Genomic DNA, 10,374 nt, shown 5'->3' on the forward strand with positions numbered 1-10,374 from the left:
TACTTACAGCTGCAGGGAGAGGTTAGTAAGCAGTAAAGGAGTCCTCCCTTACTGCTAATACGATCCATCCAAAGGACTGTCTAGAGATGTTGGCAGAGGAGTTTATTGCAGCGGATTAAATCCCAAATGGTCTGCCTTTGGATGCTCCTGCCCCACCCCTTCCCCTCCGGTTCATTCAGCTGGTCTGGACTATCCGTTTACCTCGTTCAAGGCACTGGTCGTAGAGATCTGAAAGGCCCTGTCTAGAAAATAATGCTGGAAAATAATGTCCCGTTCTGAATTTGGAAGCGCGCCTTCCCTGCGCCTGTGTTTATTCTCCAGCATGATTTGCAATGTTCTGGAAGGGCGCTTGAAAAGGAGGCCGCTTCCCTTACCTTGACCACCTTGACCACTACGTCCATTCCACCCACCCAGCCGCCCCTCTGTAACCTGGAAGTGAAACGTGCCATCGCTTCCCTGCCACCGTTCCTGGGGTCCCTACAAGACACCCCCTGCCCGCCAATGCCCCTTCTTGGAAGGAAGATCTTATTGATGGTGATGATGTGCCCCCTTAGGCTACTATGGGATGTGGGCGATCGCTGCCTGAACGCGCCACGCTGGCGCCCATGGAACAGGCAAGATGGCCCGCGGGGGGCATTCATTCGTATTTTATTTCGGGAGAATCTGAGTATTATATAATAAGTCGATGACCTTCGCAGGGCCTCGGTGCGCGCTTGAGCGTTGGGTTGCCAGGGCTCACCGGCCAGGACTCTCGCTGGCCGGCAGATTTCTTTCGCTCTTGGGAAGGCAGGAGTTTTCCAGAGAGCGAGCGAGCAGGATGGGGGTGGGATCTGCCCTCTCCGAGCTTCCTCTTCGTATCATCGGCCCTAATTACTCCGCTGACTTTCCTGTTTTGGCAAAGTTACAGCTCTGGAAAGCTCCCTAATCACACAGCTCCGCTCGCTGCCCGTGTCATTAACTTCTAATTTATTTAAAAGGAAGGCAGAGTGCGGGGGAGGGGAGGAGAAAAAAACCTCCTCCGCTCCGACCCGTCCGGAGCCAATGGCGTGAGTCAGCGCGTGACGTCACGGCCGGGAGGCGCCTCCCATTGGCCGAGCCGCGCTTACTCAACTTCCCAGAGGAGGAAACGGCCAGAAGTCTCCCAAAAAAGGGGAGGAAAAAAAAGTTGCTCGGCTGATTCGGGACTGCGGCGAGCCGAGCTAGTGCGTCCGGGAGTGAGCGAGAGAGATCGAGGGGTCGGGAGACCAAGGAGCAGCAGCAGCAGCAATAGCAGCAGCAGCCGAAGGGGACGCCGGGCGGCAGCAGCAGCAGCAGCAGCTCTCGAGGCGGGGATCGTCGCGAAGCTGCGCCGCGATGTCTTCTCCGTCGAAGGCGAAGGAGGTGTTCTCGTCCGACGAGGAGGGCCCCGCCGCCGGGCCCGAGGAGCGGCGCCCCGTCAAGGTGTCCAGCTTGCCTTTCAGCGTTGAGGCGCTCATGTCCGACAAGAAGCCTCCTCGCGAGACGGGCGGCGGCGGAGGAGGCGGCGGCCTCGACGGGGCGGGCTTGGGCACTTCCAGGAACCTGCTCTTGCCGGGTCACGGCGCCAGGGAAGCGGCCAGCCCCGGGGGGCTTACAAAAACCTTCGAGACGTCGTCGGTTAAATCCGAGAACTCCGAGGACGGCTCGCCGTGGATCCCGGAGGCCGGCAGATACTCCCCTCCCCCAAGTGAGTCTTCTTGTCTCCTTCGCCAGGGAAGTCGGGGTCGGGAGGGTGTGTGGGATGGAGGGGGGGGATAGAGGGGAGGAAATAGTTAGCAGGACTCTTTCTCCGGCCGTCGAAGGACCAGCCGCTTCGCTGCAGTCTGAGCTCACGCCAGAGCCGAACTTTTGGGACAGCAGCAGCAGGAGGGGAGCGACGCGCTGCGCCGGATCCCTCAACATGGTCTCTCTCGGGAAGGCACTTTTGCAGGGCGAAGCACGATTCCAGTGAACAAGGGGGGAGCCCTTTCAACCCTATAGCCAGCTTTTGCGGCCAAGCCTTCATTTGGTTTGCACGTAGTAGTAAGGAACAGAAGAATGACCAAAGAATTCCGCGCGCTCCCGCCTCGATTTTCCCCGCTTCCTTAGGCTGGACGCGCCCGGAACTGTCCAAAAAAATAATAATCCTCCGGCGGCCGAGACGCCTCGCGAGCCGGCTGTTCAAGCGCCAGCGACCCTCTCCTCGCCGCATTAGTCATGCCTTCTTCCAGCTGCCGTTGGCAAGAGGGAGATGGTCTTGCGCTGCCGCGTCTAGGTTGTTTTCTCCCATCCCCCAGGATGATGGATCGCAGTAGAATCTCTCCTTTCTGTCGCGACGCCTTTTCAGTGACTCTCGCCTACTTCAATAATTTTATTTTTGGCAGTAGGTTCCCCCCCCCCCCCCGTCTTCTCGGTAGGCAGAAACCTGGCAAGGCGGAGAATCGCCGGTGGTTTCTTATAATCTCCCTCGGTTGCCTTTCCTGGTGCACCTGCAGCAGCTGGAGCAGGCAGCCTCGGGCTCCTCCGCGCACCTCGGGCTTTCTCTCTTTACCCTTAACTGCGCTCCTCTCTCAATGAGGCCCATGTAGATGTAGGGCCTCCAAACTTAGCCCAGGGACAGAATAAATGGGGAAGATAGAACCGGGAAAGCTCAGCCTTCTTGTTTGTTCCTCACTAGTCGAGAACTGCCATGTCCAGTGAACCTGGACGGCAGTTTCCAGGCTGTGAGGAAATGAGCTCAGTGACAGCATTGCCCATCGCTTTGGCTTTCAAAGTTTTCTTCGCTTAGGAAGGTTTCTGCAAACCACATTGTTTTGGAGCACTATTTTCCTGGGACAGATTTCTGGACAGTTTCCCAATGTTCTGAAACCTGTTTTTTTTATTATTAATGTTTTATTATTTTCACCATTAAAACAGTTGATAATAACCCAAATACCTAGTATATATTTAGTTCCAACTTTTCCCCACCCTTTCCATGGTTCACTTATTTTCTTTTCCATTACATATTCTACTTAATCCCTATATTTTCATTTTCTCGGTTTTATATCCCAGTAATGGTTACTGCTGAATTTACTCTGACACTGTTACCTTTTTAATATGCTTACAGTGGTTTTCCAAATACAGTCAGCAAAACATTTCCAATCTCCCTTTAAAAAAATTTGTATTGATCTCTTATTCTGTTTTTCAGTCTTGCCATTAATGTTCTGGAATCTGTTTGGCGTCTGAAAAGTGTGTCTTCCTCCCTCGCCCCCAACCATGGCTTTTCTTAATGCATTTGATCCATCTTTATTTCATTTCCTACGATTTTCTCTTTACGTTCATTACAGAGTTCTTGATACTGTTGTACAAGTGCATGCACACATCTGTCCTTATCGCAACCCACCTCTGCTTCATCTTTCTTTGGATATTGGGGTGATGGTGTTGATAATGGAAGGTACTGCGTTTCTTTTAATGCTAAATGGGTAACTGTGGCGGTAGTAACGCCTATATTTCCCCTCAGAAGCTGTTCCTCTCTCGGAAAACACTTTATATGCAGCAGAAAAATAGTAGGCTAAATTGATAAGCAGACTTACAACCAGAGTAGCCTAATTGGAAATAAATTCTACTAATAGAAATACGAACAAAGAACCTGATGGAACCTTAAATGTCTGTTGTGACATTTGCTTTCATAGGCCAGAGTTCATTTAATCCACCACAAAGTGGGATCAGTCCCACGAAAAACTTGTACTAGAACAAATGTGTTGAAAGCTTCCACCGCACACTTTCTTTTAATGCAGCTTACTTCCAGCTAAGCTGAATCCGAGTACAAATTCCTGTATTTCCCCTCCTCCCCAGATGGTGGGAAATGGGTGGCAAGGAAGAGTTGTTCTCATCATCTCTGTTTCTATATCAATTTTTCTCCGCTTGCATTTGGTAAAGTTCCCCACAGAGGCAATCAAGGCCTAGCTTTTTCTTTTCTGCGCCCCCTTGCCTTGTTGCCTCATCCTGCACACCTTTGCTCAGAGGTCATTCTCATTGAGTTAAGTGAGACTTAACTCCCAAGTAAACTGGCATAGGATTACACACTGACCACGACCATCCCAAGGCCAGAAAATTGCTGTTTATTGTAAATCTAAATACTGTAGCGTCATTATTGATAGTACAAGCCTAACCGTGTCCACTCTGAATTCAACAGGACTTGCTATTATGGAGTTTATCCCCAGCTAAGTAGCATTAGGATTGCAGCCACAGACTTCTTACCAGTTTCCCTAAGCAATCAGAAACTGTTTGTAATTCTAAATACGAATAGCTGGCAAAGCGTTTTGTGAGTGTGGGTTTGTTTTAACAAAACAAAGCATATTTAAGTATCCACTGGAATTTCAGTGTATTTGTTTATAGCTTTCCACAGAATTATTTCATGTCTGTGGTGCTTTGCCTGCCTTTGGGTTTCAGGACATGAAGCCAACTTGGGTTAAGAGAACACTCATCAAAAGAATCTAACTCCCATCTTAAGACAATTTCACTTGAAAGTTATAGTTCATCTGATTTCAATGCAACTTTCAGTGGAATGTGTTTCCGACTGATGAAAAGTTGAAGGGTTGGGAAGAAAAAAAAATCCAAAAGGAGCTTTCTGAATAGTGGAACTGCCATTCTTCAGCGTCTATTAAAAAATTACTAAATTGCTCTAGACAGTGTCTCAGGTCTGGTTGACTCCAAAACTTGTTTATTTTCCACATGAAAAAATAGGGGTTATCTGGTGAGAGTATATCTTTCCTGGATAATAAAATAAGATGAAAGTCACTTCAAGAAAATAGTAAAAGGAGAGGATATAAGAATGGTGGGTTTTTAAAAATGCACAAATAAGATATTATAGTAGAAAATATGATATATTTCAGTATAAATGTATAGGGGTATGCTGATAGTAAAGTTAACACTGTAGATTCTCAGTATCTTTGAAACTGTTGCACCACATGACAAGGAAGAGTGGGGAAATTCATCAGAAATAAAGGGGAAATGGATTGAAGTTTTCTAGGTGTACACAGTATGCGTAGTTAGGAGATCATTTATTACTATTATTACATAGATTTTAGTATAGGCATCTCCCCCTTGACACAGCCGCTGTAATACTGTATTTTGAAAGTTCCTGTTAAAGACAAAAGTTAAGAGCACCCATTATCTGAAAAAGTATTTTTCCAAATATTATCAGATTGAAAAGCCGCGCTTTCCCTATTACCACTTAAAACAAATGACATTTAATCTGCCCTTCTTCACAGCTAGATCCAAGGATACAAGCCTAACAGAACCTCTTTTATTAAAGCTGCAATCCTATGCACACTAATTTGGGGATACGCTTCCTGTATAGCTGAATAATTCTGGGAGACACTGAAACTTGTTCTCATGGCGCCTTAAAGAGATTGTGCAGTTTGCAAAAAAGCAGTTCCTGAACTTTAGGAGAGCATATTGTTTTCCTGAGCAAGATCTAGTCGTGCCTATAGAAATAAGTCTTCTAATTATGATCTTTGTTCAGCCACAAATATGTGTGACAGTTATTAGCAAATCAACATGTGCTTTAATTAGTGCGGGCTTGGGAAAGACTGAACACTTCTCTTAATATGTTCCAAAAACAACCCACTTGTTGCATTATGTAAACAATGGATTTCATTCCTAAATGCCATGCTACAAATCACTTATCTTTGGGTATATGGGTAAAAACTTAATTTACAGCACGCTCCTAATATAAGCACAGGATAAAGCTGTGAGTTAAGTTACTCTCGCCACCCATTCTCTGCATGCATACACACACAGAGAAATCAACCCCATTGATTTAAATGGGGCTTCCTGACACATAAATGCATATCCAAGCTCAACTTTACTGTATTTTTCACCCTCCTAAAAAAAATCGCTTCCTTTATAAAGACCAAAAAAAGAAAAATCAGAAGCAAAACATTATCCCTTCCAAATCATCACTATTATAGTACCATTTGTTCTGAAATGTGCCAGCTATTTAAACAATCTTAGGTTTAATTCTATTCTAGACAACGTTTGCCTCTTAAACCAGTATTTCCCACAAAACTATTCTGAAATTCTGAGGCTGCACTCCTAAACAAGCTTATTAAAGAGTAAGTCTCATTGGAAAGTGCTTAGTGAACAGACATAGAATTATACGGCAAATTTTCAAGTGGTCTCTTTAAGATTGTGATGTTTATCACAAATACTTGCAAGTCCCAATAACAGTAAATGCTAATTTCATGTCAAATACAGTCTTAGGATCCTGATGCTGGCAATTCCTATTTATGCCTTTCCCTTGCTTTTCTCATAGACTTGCTGAGCCCTGAAAGTCCTGCTACTGAAATGTAAATTATGCTTTAAAAAGAGTTGGGACTATTACTATGTAAATTACAGGCTCTGGGTTGTAATGGAACAAGATATGAAACAAATTCCACTGCTCGTGATGTTCCACTGCTTCCAGATGTTTGTGTGTGTATATGTGTGTGTGTATAAATGCATATATCATAAAAAGTACATGTTGAATCAGTGTCTCGACTTCCTTTTACATTTTTTGTTGCTGGCTTAGAATACAGAGATCTAAAATGGTGGTGGTGGGGAGAGCAGTCAAGACTTTGCTCCCAGATCACAAGTCTACCATTGATTTCAATGAAAGGCTTGGCAATTAGCACAGTCACAGTGGGGGGGGGGAACCTTCTCGGACTCCCATGTCCTCAGGCAAAGCTTCAGCTAAACTTTCCGATAAAATATGTAATTCATGCTGGATAAATCATAACAACTAGTGACTGGGGATGCCTTTATTTCCACCCTTTATGAAACTTTAAAAATAAAAAACCCCACAGCCAACTACTAACTCATTCCTTTAGTAACATGTTCCCACTTCAGTAAGGTCCCCTAGAAGTTCTTGCTTCTCCAGATCTTACTAAGATGAGTGCATTGGGGGGCATGCTATGCACCTGATTTTCTGACCAGAGGTTTTCAGAAGCCCTAGACTTTTTGTAGGGCTCTTCGCTAGGATACCATACATAGATGGCATTATTGCACAAAAGAAGGTTGACCAGCTGTTTTGGCAACAGTTTGTTTCAGGAAGATGGTGGCTTTGCAGTAGACTTTTAGTTAAAGCTCTCCATGAGGTTCTGCAAAGGCCTGGACAGTGATATGGGGATGCAGGTGGGCTGTAATATTACTGTAATCACATCCCATAGCATTTGGGAACACTGGAGCCAACATTGTTGCCATGTTGACTGTTGTTAAGGTTATGAGACTTGTCAGTGTACCTTCACAGTCCTCCATCTGCTCACCTTAAATCTCTGTATCCCTTACAGCAGACATGAGCTTATCAGATCTACTTTGTTTTTCACTAGATCTGCCAGCCAGAACCAAGTGCTAAGGACACACAATTAGAATTAAAGAACAGTCTGGGCTCAGGGATTTGTTTTCAGTACAAGAACAGTGCTTACGGTCCTTTCACACAAAAAGTCTACTCCTCATTAATTTTCTTATTTCAGCAGATGGGGAAAGTGGCTGTTGCTATTACTAAATAATTGGTCTTTGGGAACCCTTAACCATCTACTGGAAATTGCCCAGAGATCTCCCAGTAGATCCTGATCTACATTTTGCTCACCCTTGCCTTACAGAAACAAATACCCATTTGATTCCGACTGGTGCAAGGAGTGGAGCCTAGCAGAGCATGCAATAACCCTTATAAATGTGTTTAAAATTTGCTTGGTGGATTCTAATATCCTCACTGAGGGGAATAGATCAGGACTATTCTATTCTGTTTTTTCTCTGTACACCCAAGATGTTTTAAGCATACAATTTAAAACGCATATATTGTACATGCAAACTCCTCAGGCACCTGCAATCAAGTGTGGCTTCCTGTCAAGTGTATGCCTGGTAGCAGACCCAAATCTGCTGCTAGGTGATGTGCAAAATAGCTAGGATAGTTTCCAAACAGGCTACTATTTTTTTTTGGGGGGGGGGATCTCTGTAGTACATTAGCTAAGCTTCTGAAGGTTTCAAACAAGGAAGACAAAAAGAACCCCCCTTTTTTAAAAAAACCCCTGAACTAGGATATATTGCGTAGATGAATTAAAGCGGGGATGGGTGTCAGGTAGATTGTGATCTACTGGTAGATCTTGGGGTGCCTATGGCAGATTGTGGGACCCCTCTGCCCCCCCCAATCTTCAATTTTTCCAAAAAAGCTCAACAACTTTGGTCAATCCAATGGGTAGATCACCGGCAGGGCAGTTTTTTTTTATATAGTGGGAGTAGATCGCAGTCTCTTGGAAGTTGGACGTGCCTGATTTAAAGCATACAAAGAAATGTAATGGATCATTGCTTTGATCCCGCATCAGATTTTTAAAATAGGGGGCACAGTAGTTTCACAGAACAACATGTGTCTGCTACAGCGAGATTGCAAACATCCACATTGTAAGCAGAAATATAGGCTATCTGTTTTAAAGTTTAACATATCATTCCCATATTCCATTTTTTAAAAAGGGATCCTTCTTGGTGTGTCAGAATTTCCTGTGTTCTGCTTTCTTTCATATTTGCCCTCGCAGAAACATAATCTCATGCGTTCTTCTTAAGCCAACTGTCTTATCTTAGTGTTTTGATGTCCAGGGGGTGGGCAGTACAATTGCGCCTGGTTGCCTCTGTTCACCAGTAATGGACTATTCTGCTTGTTACCATTATTATCATCATTATTTTTTAAAACTATGAGCATGCGGCCATTGGCCCATGTCCGTAAGATTTAAACAAGACTCGCCTCTGAGTAGACATGGCTAGGATTGTACTGATATTATCATTTATACTCCATTCATATGCTGAAAAGGAGAGAAGAAACTGCTTTTGTGACATTTGGCAGTGATCATCTTCTCTCTCCCCCCCCCACCCCACTTTGGTAACTGATCTTTGTTTTCCTTTCCAGGACACCTGAGTCCCACAGCCTGTACGCTGAGGAAGCACAAGACCAACCGGAAGCCCCGGACACCTTTCACCACCTCCCAACTGTTGGCTTTGGAGCGCAAATTCCGCCAGAAGCAATATCTCTCCATTGCCGAAAGGGCTGAATTTTCAAGCTCGCTGAACCTCACAGAGACCCAGGTCAAAATCTGGTTCCAAAACCGGAGGGCCAAGGCAAAGAGACTGCAGGAAGCAGAGCTGGAGAAGTTGAAAATGGCGGCCAAGCCCATGTTGCCATCTGGCTTTAGCCTTCCTTTCCCCATCAACTCCCCTATCCAGGCGGCCTCACTCTATGGAGCATCTTATCCCTTTCACAGACCTGTGCTTCCCATCCCACCTGTAGGACTCTATGCTACTCCCGTCGGATATAGCATGTACCATTTATCATAAGAAGATCAGAAAGCAAAGCAGCGGCGTAATCAGAGACTTTCTGGTGGATCTTGCCCAGTTCAAGAGTGCAGTACAAAAGCCAATTACTGGTCATTTTTCTGCATGTTTGTATGTGCCTTATCAAGTTTATAGGAGTTTGAAACAAAAAGCAGAGCCTGTATTCTGCAGGCTGGGGAACCAGCCGGGTGTGATCTCAACACTCAGAATCTGATCCTGAAAGAGAGGGGTTGGTTTGGTGTTTTTTTTAACATACATGCTTAAAGTAATATAGTTTGTTTATATACTGCACATGGGGGTGGGGCGGGAAAGGAATCAAGACTTAAGTCATGCATTTTCGCAGCATTTATGTTTCCCCGCAATGTTTGCAGTGGGGTGTCAAACCACGTTTTGTTTTTCAAAGTAGGAGCAGTTCATTCTTTAAGGCGAGAAAGCTGCAGCTTGATCCTATGCATGTTTACTCAGAAGTAAGTCCCACTCTGTTCAGCGGCGCTTACTCGGCGTTTAAATGTGGCTGTAGGTACGTTCCCATGTGTTGTTTGACTTGGTGGGGGAAATTTAGATATATACGTGGATTTTATTTCTAAGACCAACTTTGGAAATAAAAGCAGACTTTCAAGTAGAGGCAAGGAGTTAGTTTCTGCATTTCTGGTTGGGTTCTATGTTGCAGTCTAGGCCTTAAATGGACATGTAAGCAGTTGGAGTATCTTGAATGCAGAATGCTGGGCCATCCAGCAAGGCAGTTATCCCATTTTGGGAATATAGTCCTTTTAAACTGCAGCCTTCAAATATTTGACCTAGAGTAGTTCCATTGGAATAAATGGGATTGATCCAGATAAAGGGACCTACTATGCAAAGGATTAATGCCAATGATGATAATTTTATTCACCCTTAGTTTGCAATTTATTCTTCCTTATACAACATCAAATAGGGAGTTTGTATGTATGCAGTGGCCAAGAAGGCAGGCCGAGAGCTTTAGAAGAGTTCAGTCCTGATCCCATTCTCCCCTGGTTTGCTTCAGTATTGCCACTTGACTTT

The 10,374-nt window shown here is 44.8% G+C and overlaps 1 protein-coding gene across 1 annotated transcript; it reads left to right on the top strand.

Annotated features, from left to right (window-relative positions):
- Positions 1 to 1,208: 1,208 nt before the first annotated feature.
- Positions 1,209 to 9,958, top strand: MSX2 (msh homeobox 2). Its single transcript, XM_033139974.1, has 2 exons — positions 1,209 to 1,705; positions 8,915 to 9,958. The coding sequence occupies exons 1-2, from the start codon at positions 1,354 to 1,356 to the stop codon at positions 9,337 to 9,339; spliced, it is 777 nt and encodes a 258-aa protein (XP_032995865.1). The 5' UTR covers positions 1,209 to 1,353; the 3' UTR covers positions 9,340 to 9,958.
- The last annotated feature ends 416 nt before the right edge of the window (positions 9,959 to 10,374 follow it).

The sequence above is a fragment of the Lacerta agilis genome, chromosome 2 (assembly GCF_009819535.1).
Source record: "Lacerta agilis isolate rLacAgi1 chromosome 2, rLacAgi1.pri, whole genome shotgun sequence".
In the NCBI taxonomy this organism is placed as follows: domain Eukaryota; kingdom Metazoa; phylum Chordata; class Lepidosauria; order Squamata; family Lacertidae; genus Lacerta; species Lacerta agilis.

Coding starts and splice junctions, on each gene's coding strand:
- MSX2 (XM_033139974.1), top strand. CDS start 1,354: ATGTCTTCTCCGTCGAAGGCGAAGGAGGTGTTCTCGTCCGACGAGGAG. Junction 1,706..8,914: donor CAGATACTCCCCTCCCCCAA/GTGAGTCTTCTT, acceptor TTTCCTTTCCAG/GACACCTGAGTCCCACAGCC.